The sequence below is a fragment of the Polypterus senegalus genome, chromosome 12, assembly GCF_016835505.1.
Source record: "Polypterus senegalus isolate Bchr_013 chromosome 12, ASM1683550v1, whole genome shotgun sequence".
Classification (NCBI taxonomy): Eukaryota; Metazoa; Chordata; class Cladistia; order Polypteriformes; family Polypteridae; genus Polypterus; species Polypterus senegalus.
Genome location: NC_053165.1, coordinates 64,285,132 through 64,303,069, shown reverse-complemented (window position 1 = coordinate 64,303,069; position 17,938 = coordinate 64,285,132). Strand labels below are relative to the sequence as shown.

Below are 17,938 nucleotides of genomic sequence, written 5' to 3'. Positions count from 1 at the left end.
GGAAGCCAGTAGGCCCAGTTTCTAGTCCTTTTCACTGGAGATTCATCATGTTCCCGCCCTGAATTAAATTGATGTTTAGTACTGAATTTGCTGTTTTTATTCTATCTGCCCTCTGAATAACTGTATTCGGTGCAATATGTGGTTTAATGCTTGAGTTATTTTCATATGCTTTTTTGCATTTTAATTACAATAGTTTACAAATAACACCTTTATTTGAAAAGGAGTATTTTTTCTGTGTGTATATGGAAATTGCTCGGCAAAATATGGCTAAAAGAAGCATTTACATTCTAGCATTAAAAACATTAAAATCAAAATATGTAGTAATTCTTATGTACTATTTTGCAAATTTGCAGATTGGTAATTTGACAGGAAAGTATTATGAAGCATTTTGGATAGTCTAGGATCTTTTTTTCTACTTTTTTTCTCTTAAGTTTACCTTGCTGTTGTATGAATCTTGTAAAGTTCAAGTCTTCCTTGTATTGCATTTTTTTTAATAGAAAGGTGGAGGATTTACAATTTCGTGTTGAAGAAGCATGCATTACCAAAGGAGACTTGGAGGTAAATCGACAATATGGATTCCCGATCACCATTTTGACAATTGTTGGTTACAAAAATCATGTTAAGCAGTTATTGTCAGTTTTCATTATACATTTCAACACAAACCTTCTATATACACCAAAATGAATTTGGGTTCAATCAGCTTGGTTTCTTTGATAGGCTGGCTAAATTAACGGCAAAACTTGAGAATAATTCCACTTTATGTTTTGTTAATAAATTGCTTAGCTTTTTAATCCCTAAATAATATGCATAATATTGCTTTAGTCTTAACATACAGTGTTGAGGAGACAAAACTGGCAGACTTTGTTTTTCTAACCATCTGAAAAATCAGTAGAATTATTGCACCTACTTGTGCCTGTGACTGGAAAAACCCACAACACAAGAAGAACATGCAAACCTGACACAGACACTACCCAGACTGGGATTTGAACTCGGGACTCTGGAGCTTTAATGCAGCAGACCCTGACCACTGTGCTACAGTTCCACTCTTAATAAAGTTCAGTGTTTCTATAATAAGCTCTGTCTGTCAACAAAACCTACAATTAATCTAACACCAGTTGACAGACACATGGTAGATTTCTCTCATGGTTATTTATTCAATTAGAGCCAAGCCAGCATGTGGAGTGCATGTATATCCTTATAGCATCCATACTAATGAAGAAAGTTTTAGAGTCTGATTGTTAATCAAGTGTACTTAATTTATTGATATTCTGGAAAAGCTTCCTCCTCTTTATATAATCGGAACAATGTGGAGCATTATAGAATTAACACCATGCCTTGTTAAGACATCTGTATTGTTTTCAAGAAGCAAGTGTTGATTCTCCTCTGTCTAGGGAGTTGCCAGGTTTTGCCAGAACCAGAATGGGTGGTGCCATTGAGGTTTTGTGTAGAAGGATGATTTAAGAATGATTCATGCGTCAAAAAAATCTCTGCTATAATGGTATTGGAAGACCAAAACTCTGCTGCAGTTTATAATGTCAGGTATTAGAATACCCATATTTTACACACACATTAATACAGCACATACAATAATTCCACTGACCTTGAAGAAAACCCTTTGTCCTCGTTGGATTATTAAAATTTTCACAGTATATATGGAGTCACAAGGTCAGTTCCAGACAATATGAAGTTTAGTATTTTCACAGTGTAAAAGGATTATTTTACATATCTTGAACATTCATGATAGTTGACCATCTTCCCAGGAGTCTGTGTCCTTCCAAATTCACCTAAGTACCAGACCAAATGATGGTCTGAGAAATCACAAATCGATCTTTAGACTTTAGTCCATATGGTTCATGAACCTATTATCATTTAAATACTTGTAAAATATGGCTTTCATCAAATGTTAGCTAATAGAATGCCTGTCATCTCCAAAAGTAAAATGGTAGTGCAAGAGGTCTGGAAGAAGGTCATCTGGATAGATAATACTAAAATGTTGGTGCTTGTTCTTTTTTTAAAATACTATGTTTGCAGAAAAGCAAATGTAGCATAGCACCACAAAAACATCAAATAATGGACAGGTAATAATATAATATGTGGTCATTTTTTCAGTAAAAGGCCCTATACTTTGACTAATTGCCTGGGGGTGAAAAAGAAAAAAATAATCAGTGTTTGGAGTGGCCATGAATAGCTTCTAAATGTAGCCTTTATGTTGTTTAAACAATAGCAAAATAAATTTGTAGGGTATGTTATTTGCTGTCCAGGATTTATTTGTGTTTGAACCTAGTGAAGACTGTATGATGGTTTTTAATTCTTTTTTTCTTTTTTCAATAAACGTAAAATCCCAGAGTATAGCATGAGTAACGCGTGTATGACTGTTCACTTCTTGTGGCATGGTTGCCCTTAAAAAATAATAATGGGCTAACAACATTTTAAGGCTTAGTTTTATGCAGTAAGGAAATGATGCCCACCTCTACCTCATTTGATGCTTCTTAAAGTTAGCATTTATATTAGAACAGGCCATTCACTATGGCATATAATCTGTAAGGATTTACCTTTAGAAAATAAATCTTTAATACTTTAAATATTGATGCAAATTACTAATAACAGAAAACAAAATGAAATCTTAATGGAATCTGCCAGTTTTGTTATAAATGCTAGATGTCTGAGCTGGTTTTTGGGGGAAAAAACTGTTCTGCAGTTTTTGTCAACATCTTACTTGTTTTTTGATAATATTTTGGCCTAAGACTTGATAATCTATTTTAGATCTAAATTCGAAAACTTTTTTATTTATGTATTCAAACACATTTTTTTTTATATATGCATTATCTGGCCAAGACATCTTGCACTACTAAAGCACTTTATGTTAGGAACATTTTTTATTGTTACACTAACTGGGCATTAAATTCTTTCACAAACAGCTTTTATTAATTCAGTGCATAATGTTTTCATTAGATAGTTTAGGGTTTATATTCTAGTTTTATGTTATCACTTTATACACTGAGCAATTATTAATGTTTCATAATGCATATTGTGTGAAGTGTCATAAATGAGGCACCATGGCATTATCATTTTGCATTTCTTTTTTTTTATTTTTTATTTTATTCAAATCTTTTTATAACTTCCTTTTCACCCAGACTGTCTAAATAGTAAATGGGTCATAAGTAAAAATAAAAACTATATAGTGTCTAAATTATTTAATCTGTCCATTATGTAATTTAGAGAATGCATTTCCCTATGATAGACTTAATTTTTAGTACGCCATACCTAGAATTTTTTTTTTCCTTGAAAAGTGAATTTTTTTAGTTTTTTTTGTGTTGACCAATCTATGTAATTTGTTTGAGCAAACATTTATATATTGACAATACTAATATACTTTGAACTAGTTCGTTAGGATTCTCTTGATATATTTTTATATGAATTAAGATATAACCTTATTGCATGTTTGCTCTTTGCTGTTACTTTTTCTTTCTTTTCCTTTCTTGCAATCATTCCATGAAGCATCTCATTCCAAACCAATCCAAACCCTCAACATTCCACTTATCCCATCAACTCACCAACTGCATCCTCCCTTCTCATTGGTGGAAGGTGCTGGCAGCATGGTCTGCATGCAGCTGCCTCCTGTCGTGCTGGCATGTGATGGTGGCACTGGTGTGTTCTCTTCCTTTCCCTTTTTACTAACAGACGCAGACCAAACTGGAGCATGCCCGCATTAAGGAGCTTGAACAGAGCCTGCTCTTTGAAAAGACCAAAGCTGACAAACTCCAGAGAGAGTTAGAAGACACTAGGGTAATGGATTTTACTATGTAAATTTGGCTGCAAACATTCAGAATTACAGAATTTTTGCCTTTTCAAAAGATAAATACTTTGTCTTATAATCAAGTTTATATAAAACATCCAGAAGTATAATTTAAAGAATATTCTACTTTTAACCAACATCTTGAAATTAGGTTTGGTATACTGTGACATTTAAAATAGGAATTATCTGTATTTTACCAATTTGGTACCATTTGTCAGCCAGACCATAATTCATTTGTTCCTTAAAGCAGGAGTCTGGCTGTTATTTCAAGGAACACAAGTAGGAAGGTGTGGGGTATCTTTTCTTTTTCTTTATGTGTTGATAGATATATACTCATTTATAAATAAGTAGTTCACGTAAAATGTGTGTTTCAGGCTCCATACAATGCATGGGAGTCTGTATGTATTTAGCCATAAATCACATTATTCATTTGTTTAAAAGACAAAAAAATATACCAGAAATGAAATCTAGATCAATATACGCAGATGTAGAAATGCCAATTATAGGAACTTTTATGGAGGCACATTGTTATGTTGTGAGTTTGCCCGCCTTATTGGTACAATTCAAAAGTGATAACCACATAAAAAGAAAACAATACTACATTAGTAAATATTTGAGTATTTTATCTAAAGATTTTGTTTGCAGATTATTTTCATTAGGCTACTCTAACTTCACAGTTTTATTAGGCAAAATTATAAATTTAATCAGATATATATCAAGCAGATATATATCAAAGCCTATTGTGCATAGCTCCAATTTCTAACATAGTGTCTACCAAGTGAAGTATACATGTTATTGAAAAGTCACAAAAATTAGAAATCTATTGATTTGTAATGTGATAAATATATTAAAACAATTTATCACTTCCAGCAAATTAAAATCTCTCATTTAATTCAGTTTACTTAGCCAACATATTTATCCATGGTTAAAATGAAAAGTGTTAATTTTGAATCAAAAGTTGGACATATTTCATGTCTGTTCAGTTTATCATATGGATAAGTTAATTTTAATATATTATGTGGCTAAAACTTTTAATTCCTTACTTGGTGCAACTTTTGTGTGCAGTAAAGAGGTTAATCTGAATAGCATTAAAATTTTAAGAATAAATTCTTCCAGCCTGTGATAAAGAATATATCTATTCCCAAATCTGAAAAATTTTATCTTGCTGCCTTTTAGCATATAAGATAAGAAGGAAAAAAGCCTTGCTCTAAGCGCATTTCAGTTAAGTCTTTACTGAAACTGCTTTAAAAGTGACATGAGAATAAAGCTTTACTAAACTTAAGCTGTTGGGAAATACAAATGTCCTCAAATACCAGTGGTTTCCACCCCCATTTTTCCTCAGGTTTACCCCATTATTTATTTATATGAACTTGAGAACTTCTGAAATTGAAACTCTCAGTAGTGGCTGGCTATCTTTCTGTCTCCTATTGTAATCTTAGTAAATTAGGTACTGTTTCTATAATTGCAATCTCAGTTGATAGAAATCAAATGAATTCATTACATGTATCAGGATTTACATATAAAATTAAACTGCAGAAACTCTCAATGTGTGTCACTCTGTTATTCATATGTAATATTAAGGAAATGTCATACATCATATTTTTATATTCCTTTTTATAGTTTAGTACTTGGCCATTGTATTAATTTACTGTATATAAACTGGTTGGGGCATTTTTTTTTTTTTAATAGCTGTGGCTGTTGTTACGCTTGACAGCCAGAATAGAGTATATTAACATTTATTTGGACTTGCATAATGTAAGCTTATATTATAGCTGCTTTCTTGAATAAAAAAGTCCTTTTGTTATGTGTTTACATTGTAGTATAACTGTTTCAAACTTGCTTTATCTAGTTCACGATCTTAGAGTGGCAGACTGTTTTCCACAAATATTGAGCACAAGGCTAAAAACAATCCCCCTGAATATGGTGCTAGTCTGTTGCAGGACCCCTTTGCATGCACACCTGCACTCGCACAGGGCCAGTTTGCAGTTGTAAACACACTGTAGATTCGGGGGTAATGTGCTAACTCAACATATAAAGCAGCTGAGTGCAGGATTCATCCCCATCACTACCCACAAAATTGCTGTGCAAGTCAGTCTTTACAGCATGCATCTAATATGCTTTATGGGCATGTATTTCATACCATAGGTGTTGCTGAAAAACAAGAATGATTCTCATGAAGAGTTTAACAGGAGAGCTTCAAAGCATTAAAACTGACCTCAAAGGATTATGTTATTGTTTCCAGGTGTTAGGGAAAGCAGAAATAAAGATCTTGTTTCTACTTTTCATTAAAGGAATTTTATAAATATTTCCATTTACCTGGAACTAATGGTTAGATAGTTCCTGGTGAGGAATGTTTTAAGAGGCTTGCCTTTAATGAAACAAAGGGTGACTAATAATGGCTCACAGTACAGAGTCTCTCTGTCTGTGTATTATCCTCCCATATAAAAAATTTTTTCCCCACATATACATAGGTGGACGGTCAATCAAACTAAATTCAGAAAGGGATCCTGGCTAAAATCCTTCCGAGTTTCAAAGCTTACATAATGAAATCAGTGTGCTGACTAAGAAAAAAAACAAATTAAAACTTGAGAAAAAGAAAAATCCTGAATGAATGAGGGGTTTCACCAGTCAGTCAGATTGCTGACTAAGATACTGTAACACATGTACAAGAAGTAGCACACCAAAGTTAATTTTCAGTCATCATGTAGAGGTCAAACACTGAAAAAGTTGATTTAGTTTGAGCACAATAAAGGACCAACCAAAAGAAATGTCAATTTTATTTTATTTTTGTCTATTATTTTTTGGGGGGAGGGGGTTGCTGTGTTGCAATGATAGCACTGGTGCTTCACAGTAAGTAGACCAAGGTTTGTATCCCAGGTTCTCCCCACATCTGTGTGGGTTTCCTCTGGTTGCTCCAGTTTCCTTCTATATTCCAAAGTCATGCAGATTATGTGAACTGGTGATGCTAAATTGGTCCTAGTTTGGGTGTGGTGTGTGCATGAGTGTGCTCACCTGTAATGAACTGGCTCCCTGTCCAGGGATTGTTCCTTCTATGTGCACCATGCTTGCTGGGATAGCCTTCAGACCTCCACAACCTTGCTCAGGATTAAGCGAGTGTAGAAAATTGTATGGTATTGTTATAGGGTATTCTGCTGGATTGAATAATTTATATAGATGACACTAATCGTCTATGAGCTATTAATACCCCGACATATTTTGAACATCCCTGGTTTTGAGAAGTACAAGTAGAATAAATGAAATATTATAAATTGATGTTAAAATTTCATTCCTGATTTATTAAATATAATGTATGTATTAATTATATAAAAAAAAACTATTTCACTGTGACACTGCATTCAAAACAAAATAGCTTCAACAACTCAAAATTTATTAAAAGGGTCTAGTCACTTTATACATCATCTGCAATTTGATATGCTAGAATTTTAAAAATAACAGTAGTAAGAAAAAGTATTGAGTTTCTCATATTATTGTGAATTTGCCGTTAATCAGAGCTCTGTGGTTTTAGTAGACACTCTGTAATTTGTCTGTTGGTGGTGTATGTTTAGGTGTTAGGAGTTTAGTCTTTCCATATGCAATGTAAGTACAACAAACTTTTGTCCTTACTGTTTATGCCGAATTTAATAGCATGCAGGTTCTAGAAACTGATAATGCAGCAATAAAAATAATTTTTTGAAACCTTTGAGAATTTCCAAATTCTTTAAAAGTTAATTTACTGATTTATGTCTAAATTATGTAGCTTCAACAGAGATTTATCCCATTCATACTGTATGCTTACTTGGTGACATTTTCAAGTATGCTTAATTTCACTCAGCTGCTTCCAAGCTTCTGCACCTTGAGGAGTGGTTTGCAAATCCCTCAGACCTCATTGCTTCCCATTTTGCTGGTATTAAGTGCACAATGTATCCTGCAACCCTGCTTTTTAGCTTGCTTTAAGCAGCCATTTTGCTGACACACACTAATTCTTCAAAGTAGTTGTCAATTGCCATTAACTATAAATGAATATATGTTAAAGCACTATTGGATTACTGTTGTTTAAAGAGCCTGTCTCCATGTGATAAAATACCACCCTAAATATCTTTAAATATTGTTTTTATCTTTTTACACCAGTTGTTCTTAATTGTGTTATGCAAAGTAAACTTCGTTCTTTGCCTGCTTCCTGGCTTTCCGTCTCTCCTGTTATGCTTTGTTTCCCATAGCCTCAGGTAAAAACCTTAAAAATACTAAATTCTGTAATGAAAAATTTTGATTGGCAATCTGTACTCCAAGTACAGAGTACGCAATTGGACCAACAACCTGAAACTGCTTGATAGGATAAGTGTTAATTTGTGAGCTAGAAATGCTGTAGTGTTTGTTTAATAAGTTTGTTTTAAAATCCTAATGTTGTTTAGGTAGCCACTGTATCTGAAAAGTCTCGTATCATGGAATTGGAAAGAGACCTTGCTTTAAAAGTAAAAGAAGTGACAGAGCTTCGTCAGAGGACTGATGCCTCTAAAGGTGCAGGAGATTACGATTCTTCTGCTCGGCTGTTAGAAGAACTCAGTTCTTTGAAAGATCAGCTTGCCTTGAAAATCAGAGATCACCAAAGTGAACTTAAAGCCTTGGAAGAGAAACTTGAAAATGCTGAAAAGCTTAATGAGAAAGAGAAAGCTCAGATTCAGCTTTCTAATGAAAAACTTGTAAAAGAGAATGACTTATTAAAAAACAAAGTGTGTCAGATAGAGAAGGAGAACTGTGATGTCACAGAACTGTGGAAAATAAAGCTTGAATCTGCCATTGCTTCCCACCAGCAAGCTATGGAAGAACTTAAAGTGTCCTTCAGCAAGGGAGCTGGAGCTCAGTCTGCTGAGCTCATTGAACTCAAGAGCACTATAGAAAAATTAAAACTTGATCATAAAATTGAACTTGAAAATGTACAAAAGCAGTATGACTTGGAAAATTCTAAGTATTTGAATCAACAAGAGTTACTGAAGAAACAGCTGCTAGAAGTTAGTGAGGAGAAAGAGAAACTTGTGGAAACTCACAGGACTGTCCTAGACAATACAGAAGAACAGCATTTGATAGAAATGGAGGAAGTGTTGAACAAACTTCAAAATGCAGAAATGAAGGTAAATGAGCTGGAGGCTTTAGAAGTGAAGGCGAGTGAGCAAATAAAGGTTATTGAACAACTCACTCAGCAGGGCAAGGCCTCAGAAGATAAGCTGAAGGACCTTGACAGCCTACAGGAATCTTTTGAAAAAGGTAAAGAGGAGGTCAGGATCCTTAAGGAGACACTGAAGGTCAATGAAAATCTGTTGACTTCACAGGGTGTCAAGGTTTGTACCATCATTCCATATCTGTCATACTGTGCATATTCACATTTTCATTTTTCTCATTTTTTTTATAATTTTTTATAAATTACTTCTCTTTTTTTAGTCTTGTACTAGGATGCTGAGCTGTATTTTTTGTTGAAAGAAATACTTTTATTGATCCTACAATGAATATATTTGCATGTTTAAACTCATTCATGTCTTTTCATTTTGATATTCCTTTGTCAAGTAGCATTTTTTTTTTTTGATTAAACTTAATTTGCCTGCATTTGTACGTTTTAATCATTGTCATACTTTTGTATTTATTTTACATTTATTAGTTTGTTTATTTTTGAATTTTGTGTTACATTCATTTGTTTTTAATTTCATCCATGGCATTCAATACACTTCAGATTAGTGAGTTTGCCAAAGCACTTGCAGAAAAAGATGAGAAAATAACCAGTCTAGAGCAGAACTTATCTGCATTGAGTCAGGATAAGATATCTTTGGAGCAGCAGCTGCACAGTGTGGTAAGTTAAGATTTTGTACTAAATACAGTATTTACAATTTAATCAGTCTGAAAGTATTGTTATGATGAAGATGTACAACAACTTAAACTGGGCTATGTGTATGCAATGGGATGAAAAATTGAATTTTATCACTCCTTTTTGGCATGTTACCTGTGTTATTACAATCTTGTTATTTTAAAATTGGTAGAAACATAAAGGAAATTGAATTGTCTCTTCTGAGATGTAACTTTATATCAGGTCTTGGGAATTATTAAATGAAATCGGGCTTTCTGATGATGTTTTGATCAACTTGAGTTGTGCAACAGTAATTTTTGTTATCTAATATGTGAAAAGTTATTTTGCTTTCTCCTTTCTACATGCAGTTCTAATGCCACACTATTTGTTTGTTGATATTACTTGTGTGTGATAGTGTACTTAACTCATCTTTTGAGATGAAGCAAAAAAAAGCTTATAATGTCTTTATATTCACTTCCTCAAGAAAGTGTGAAATCTCACTGAACATAATGTATATCCCCTACACATTTCCTTGCAAAATATTGAAGGACAAGCGCCCCTCAACATATACACACACTGAAAAGACAGCATAATCTTTCAGCCCTTATTGTAATGCAAGTCTAACCATGCAGCTGGTTTTAAAGCTACAGATTTTTTTTTTTTTTATAAATACACTCCCATATATAATTTAGTTACTTCATTACTACTGTTAGTATTTTGAATCAGATATTTATTTCAAACATATGTGGAAATAAAATACACAAAAAGTACAGTTTCTTCATTTTAAATTGTTTTACTTGGTCTTTATTTGGCAAACATCTTTTTAGACATCTTACAAATCGTATACATAATATATGTTTGAGGAATATACAACAGTAACTTGCACAGGAAAGCAAATGTATATAATTCCTTTAACTTCATTGTTTATTTCTAATAGAACTTTATGCATTGTCTTTCCAAATAAGATATATTTACTAATAGCAGCATACTGATAAAAAACAATATTAAAGAGTGATAAAAATGCAGGTAAAAACGGACAATAACTTTGCATAATGTTAACGTTTACCCCCATCCTGGGTACAACTGAAGAGCCACATAGTGTGGTGGAGGAACGATCTGTCAGTGGAGCTGGGCAGTGACGGCAGTCGGTTGCTGATGCCATGCTCCTCTGTCTGGAGATGATCCTATTCAGTGGATGCAGTGGATTCTCCATGATTGACAGGAGCCTGCTCAGCGCCTGTCGCTCTGCCACGGATGTCAAACTATCCAGCTTCATGCCTACAGTAGAGCCTGCCTTCCTCACCAGTTTGTCCAGGCGTGAGGCATCCTTCTTTATGCTGCCTCCCCAGCACACCATCGCGTAGAAGAGGGCATTCGCCACAACCGTCTGATAGAACATCTGCAGCATCTTATTGCAGATGTTGAAGGACGCCAGTCTTCTAAGGAAGTATAGTCGGCTCTGTCCTCTCTTGCACAGAGCATCAGTATTGGCAGTCCAGTCCAATTTATCAACCAGCTGCACTCCCAGATATTTATAGGTCTGCACACAGTTACCTCTGATGATCACGGGGTCCATGAGGGGCCTGGTCCTCTTAAAATCCTCCACCAGCTCCTTGGTTTTGCTGGTGTTCAGTTGTGAAAAGCCCTTAGACCACTCAGAAGTGAGTGTAGATCTTTATCATTATACTATTTTCAAAACACCCTCTGCATCACTACCTTCAAAAGGGTTTAGGGACTTTCAAAATTATTGGAGCATCAGTGTCAGTGTTCTGTTTCACCCCCCATAACTGTTCCAAATCCTGATCCTTGAATTTAAAGATAATATACAATTTTGGAAACTGATGTATGTTTGTTTTAGAAAGAAAGTCTGGATACTGCTTCAAAAGATTTGGAGAAAACACATCTATCTATGCAAGGTAAATATTATCAAAAAACAAGAGGATGGCATTGTTTTAAAAGAAAGTATTGTGCTAGTTTAACTTTGCATCTCTAAAAAACATTATGTATTACTTTGATATGTTTCATTGCAATCAAGAAAGTAAATTATTAAAGACATTTCTCAAAAAATCCTACAAATAATTCTGTTAATTTTTTAAAATTTCCTAAATTCTTACCTATCCATTGTCCTTTATCAGACTTTGGGTGGGTGGTTTGGGGGTCCAGTTAATGTCATGGTCATTCACCTTCCATTGTAACAAGTAAATGTAATATCTATATTTTCTAGGGATGGAACAAAAAGTAAAGACCACTGAGGAAAGATCTATGCAGCTCTTGAATGATAAAGCTAAACTAGAAAATGATATATCAGAAATGATAAAATCATCAGGCAACAGTTCTGCTCAGCTGTCAAGCATGAATGAAAAGCTAATGCAGAAAGAAAGGTAAATGGTGGTACTCCATACAGCATTACACACTATCCCCCAAACATTCTGGAGTACTTTGATAAAGTATGCTAAATCACCTGTCTTCTGTTTGTGTGTTTAACAATAATACATTACGTGTGACTTTCATTCACACTAACGTATTGGGCAATAAAGCAAGCTAAATTTAGCCTAAACCACAGAAACAAGTAATGTACAGTATGGAGTCTATGGTATGTCCTGTTTTGCAATGGCTAATCATTTTTGTTGTGTGCAGCAGTTGTCAGCTTGCTCTTTATGCAAATTAGCCCTCTAAATTAGTCTGTTTACTTTTACTGACAACTTTAGAGTTTGCAGTTAGTTCATTTCCTTAAAATATTTAATATCTTCTGGCTGAATTCTTTTAGTATGAATATCTAAATAGTCTTGTTCGTATAATGGGTTAAAGTTAAGATAATATTCCAACCATCTCTTCAGCATTAATACTTGATAATATGTGAACAAATAAAAACACATATCAATTATGTGTTTAAAGGACATTAATATTTCTGTGTAAAGCTTGCTATGTGAATGCTAATTTACCATTGTCCATATAGATATTATTCTGAAACAGGTTTTGAATGGGTAATTTTTCCCTTAGTTCAAATCCCATACAGAAATGTATGTCTGCATTAAATGTACAGTAAAAGAAATATCTATTGTTTTTGTAATTTTAGAAAGTTGGAAGAGTTGCATGTTGAGCTTTTGGATACAAAAGAAAAAGCTGCTAATTTGGAGGAAAACCTAAAACAGATGACCTCAAAAGTTGACCAAATTCAGTTAGATTCAGAAGAAAAACATCAAAGTGAGATGAAGTCATTGCAGGAGAGCTTGACAAACATGGTAAGAATTTTTTTTTTGTTTTTACATCCAGGTTAAATTAAAAGCAAACCAATGAGAGAAAAATAATGCAATAAAAAATAATGCATCAAAAATTCTTTCTCTTCCTTGCTGAATGGTGTCATCCACAACATCTTCAGTCTTTTACTGTTCTGTGTACTTTCATGAATGTCATAGCTTCTGACTACTTAAATCACTTCTTCCACTCCCATAGTTGCAACACTTCACACTATCCTTATATGAAATTTTAAATTCTTCTGCCAGTGCTACATTAAATACTTCATCCTTCAAGTTAAATGCCTTACCTTAAAAATTGGCCTTTTCAAGTCCCAACCTACTTTTGGTAGTTGCTGAAGTCTGGAACAGAGTATTTACATACTCCTTATCCCTTTCCTCCTTTAAAATAAAAACGTTGATCTTTCTGATCAATAAATAGGTCATTACAATCACAGTTGATGAAAAGAATTCTGAAGAATTAATAATTAATTGCATAATTACGGTATCTGATGGTTCCTCTTGAGTGTCTCTTTCTCTTGCATGAATTGGCTCAAAAACTAATCACCACATTGTCTTCTCATAACAGGCTTAAGTTACGAGTTTTAAATTTTTCCTTCTAGCCATTTTAGCTCTAGACTGTCCTCAAGAAACTGTGGCACAAAGACAGACACACACCCATCATTGAGATATCAATGTTTTCTGTATCAGGGGACCCTAAAACATCAAAATCCGTTGAAAACCAGAGATCAAACTTTTTGACAAATTTAAAACTTTAGTTTTTCCCCCCACAGAAGAAAGTTATGGTTGGGGAGGGCGCAAAGCAAACAGAATTGCTGCCATTGGAGGTTTTGTACATCTCTTCAGTCTATGACAGGCGAGTCATCATTGATTTGTTGTTAATTTACAGTTTGGCACCTCTCTCTACAAAAAGAGTCCAAAATGTAGACATAGGTAATGAATGAGAATAAAAATAAATTTTTGCTTTTTGCTCCATGATGCTTTAACATCCATATACTTTTTTAAGACAATTCTTGACATGTGCAAGGATTTGTAATCTCTAATTAAACTATTTATTTTACTACTATGGGAATCAAGTATTGATTTGTTCTTTGTCTGGCTTCTCTGCTTAGACCACTTTGCCAAAGTAACATAATACTCGTGGCAGAATAGCTCTTGGGTATTTCTGGAGCCTGCTCACCCATCCACAATTTCAAAATCAAAATCCTAAGAGAACATTTTAAAATTTCTGCACAATTAAATTTACTATGTATGGCTAATGCTAAAGTTGATTTTCTGTTTGTGTTTTGTATGTATGTGTTTGTGTATAGTTTTTTTTTTTTTATTTTAAAGAAAATCGGTGCTTAGTTAATAAACACCAAATGCAATTTATTAACTTTTGTAAATACAGTAAAACTGGATCATTCTTAATAAAGAATCAAGTAATATTTAAATTCAATGTAAAATAACTTAAACATGAGTTTAATAAATTTTATAATAAATTTGAAGATATTCATTTCTAAGTTTAAAGTTTACTTAATAATTTCATTTTTTGTTATTTCCGTTACCTAGGAGCAACAAAGACAGGAAAGTCAGTCCCAGATCCAGGCTTCACATGCAAAGGCACTTGCTGAATTGACTGCCATTCATGATCAAACAATAAAGGAACTCAAGGAAAAACTGTTACAGGCTGACGCAGCCCTGATCAGCATGGAAGCCAAGAACCAGGAATTGGAGAAAGTGATAATCGAGTTAAAGGAGTTTAAGGAACAAGCTGAGGTACCTAGTATACATGTTAAATGTTTTTTTCCTTTGGTTACTATTTTAGCAAGTTTTCCAGGTGAATCCATGGTGCAGTGCCATGATTTTTGTTTATTTTTGCAAAAATTAAAGCATGCTTAAAGCCCTGATCCAGATTATTAATTTAAACCCTGCTTTGTGTATTGAAAAGGAGGAATATTTCAGGGATAGTCTGTCCTATTGCCTAAATAATATGTTTTAAATTAATTATATTTTATCAATAATGAGCTTTTCTACAAAATTAATACAGTTGTTACTTTAAAAAAAATTCTGCAAGAAGACATTGGGGACACAGCTGAGAACTACTTAAGGGCAGATTTCACATAAAAATTAAAGTTATTCTTCACACAGAACACCACAGAAACATGGAATAAATTAATAAGTGGAGAGTCGGACTTCAGGGTCTTTTAAATCTCGACTTGAGGTTATTTTGGACAATGTAGGTGAATAGGATGGATGAGCTTTTTAGGTTGAATGGCCTGTTCTTTTAACAAATTTTCTAATGCAGTCATTCCAATTAAACTTTCATATGTGTGCTTCGGCTTGTAATGGATCTGTAGACTCCATCAATCCAGCTGTATTACAAGTATATTGTGTTATTTGACTACACCATCACAAGAGACTTAACATAACAAACAAAGATGCGTTTTATTTGAATCAATCTGACTTTTGCTTTCAGCCCTACAAAAGTGTATATCATTCTGTATCCAGCTTTGAATCAACCAAGACCACTCGCATTTAAAAATGAACACTTTGTCTTTTAGTTAAAATTACCCTGTAGACCCATGGAGAAGATGTGTCCCCATAGGTCTTTCTCTCATCTTTTTTTTTTTTTTGTCAATGAATTTTTAGACTTAAAGTAAAATATTTACTCATTTTAAATTATCTCAAGGCATCACCTTTTATTAAATGGGGTGTAATCTAACATATTCTAGCTCTTGCCATTTTAAAAACCTTTGACTCTGAGCCCATGACAATCACACTCTTAATCTGCTTTCCCTGCTGCTGTCATTTTTAATTTGCTCTTCAAATTTTTATGTCCTGCCACTTCTTCATGCTTTCATTTCACATTTATCAACTTTAATTATATTTTTAATTTCTTTAGTTCTGGTTTGCTGTGTAGAAATTCAGAAAGCCAATGAAATAAAGCCCACGTTGCTATTTCAGTTCTAGCCAAATTTGTGATGGTAAATACTTACAAAAATGAATAACCTAATTTATATTCCTGTTTTATTGTTTCTAATCAGAATTGAATAAATACAGCTACAGGCACTGATGTCATTTAGACAAACCTCCACAGACAGGTATAGTTATAGGTTTTTTATTTCCTTATGATATGAGAACACATCACATAGTTTCTCAGTAACATCAATCAGCACAAATTTTATTCAAAGGTACCTTGTAGTCGCATACTACAAGAAGGTATGTGATTTATGATCTTTCATTTTATTTATTTCAACTCATTGCCTAGATGATACTTCTGTTTTGTCAACTTGAGTCCCTATATCTTTTTGAGTGGTTGCATTTTCTTGGAAAGTGTCCCCCATCTTGTAATTATCATTAGTTTCTTTGTACTTGTCTGCTTTAAACTGCTATTGACAAGTATTTCCTAAGTCTTTCCTTGCAATTGTTGCTGTTGGCTTACGGTAATATTTTAGAATATTTGTGAATAATATAAATTAGAAAGAGTAACACTTCAGAGATAGACCCCTACCTAACCCGGGAAAATAACCTGATAACCTAACTGGATGTGGAATTGACTGATTATCTTGAAACACAGTTTTGTCAGTTACATCTGATACCAATGGCTTCTAGTTTAAGAATTAATTTATAATACATGACCTAGAAAAGTACAGTTTCCTTCTAATGACATTTCTGTGTAAAGCTTCAATATAATACACATGTAAAATGTATCTTCCAGAGTTTTTGAATGGACCAAGCTGTGCTGTATTCTTAATATGTTCAATACTCCACCATTGACTGACAAGCATGTTAAATTCAACATCCTAGATTATCAGTCATCATTGTTTAGTTCTTGCTAACTTGTTAAACATTAAAAAAAAACCTCTTGACAGTTTTCTTCACTATACCAGACACTTGTTATGCAGCTCTTAGTCAATCATTGTTAATCTTTTTATTTCTATACTCCCTAAAGGTCTATTTTTAATTCGGTTGATGGAACATCATTATAAATTCACATTTTTCTTGCATTTTGTTATAGAATATACTGTATTCCAATTTTAATCTTGTGTATATTGGTGTATTTGAATCTTTATACATATGTGTATGCGATGGGGGGGTGGTTGAGTGATACCAAAAAATTCCAGGAATTTGTCAATTGCACACGAGTAGGGTATAGGTATCAACTACACCACTAGGTATCGTATGCCTTCATTCTTGTTAATTAGTCTGCATATCTTGCTGAGTTGATGGAGTATGTATTTCTGACATTTATTTTACAGTCGCGCATGTGACTAGGATGATTTTCTTATTTCTGTAAGCTGTAAAAAAATTGCATTTGGGTAATATTGAACATTAAGATAACACTGAATACATTTTTTTCTGCATTGCCGCAGTTGTAAATGAACAGTTTGTTCCCCATGAATAGACTATTAATCAGTGACATTACACTGAACTGCTGAGACATCTATATAAAACTTAAAGTAAAGAAACATCCAGAGCACGTAAAACTGCCTTATGCACCATGACAATGCACCTGTATACAATGCTGCACTATGACTGCACACCTGCACACAATGTCTTTATGACAAAAAACAATGTGCTTGTTGCTTCATACCTCCCATGTCTGCCAGATTTTGCTCCCTGTGACTTTTTTCTGTTCCTTATAGTAAACCTGAGACTAAAGGAAGGATAATTTGTCATCATGTTAGAAATCCAGAAAAAAAATCATAGAAGGCCCTAGACATGGTAACAAAAGATGACTAGAGGAAAATGTTGTTGATTGGATTACATGGGGTGTATGTTGACAGTAACTAAAAGGCAAATGCCATATATTTTTTTTTCTTCATAACAAATCTAGGAATTTTTGGGTCCTTCCTTGAATATAACATATCTGAAGCACCAAACATCTTTTTTTAAAAGGAAAACAAAACAAAAAAACTCGGGTCTGTGTTCCCAGTTAATTTCTTTTATGCATAGTATCTGTTTTTTGTGTTGAATAAAAGAGGTGGTGTAGTTTTGTGCTCGCCTTTTTAGGTAAACAATGAAAAAGAAATTTAAGTTTTCCACAATGGTAAAAATATGTTTTCCACTCTTCTG

At 33.6% G+C, this 17,938-nt stretch overlaps 1 protein-coding gene across 8 annotated transcripts in view; it reads left to right on the top strand.

Moving 5' to 3' along the window:
• clip1a (CAP-GLY domain containing linker protein 1a) overlaps positions 1-17,938 on the top strand; it is a 79,187-nt gene that overhangs the window by 29,444 nt on the left and 31,805 nt on the right. For 5 of the 8 annotated variants that reach the window (XM_039771931.1, XM_039771925.1, XM_039771924.1 and 2 more), the window contains exons 8-15: positions 498-558; positions 3,682-3,786; positions 8,206-9,129; positions 9,516-9,632; positions 11,485-11,542; positions 11,851-12,007; positions 12,703-12,868; positions 14,432-14,638. In XM_039771931.1, coding sequence (XP_039627865.1) covers positions 498-558; positions 3,682-3,786; positions 8,206-9,129; positions 9,516-9,632; positions 11,485-11,542; positions 11,851-12,007; positions 12,703-12,868; positions 14,432-14,638 — 1,795 coding nt within the window. The remainder of the gene's footprint in view (positions 1-497; positions 559-3,681; positions 3,787-8,205; positions 9,130-9,515; positions 9,633-11,484; positions 11,543-11,850; positions 12,008-12,702; positions 12,869-14,431; positions 14,639-17,938) is intronic. The other 3 variants (XM_039771930.1, XM_039771926.1, XM_039771928.1) reach the window with 2 other exon arrangements.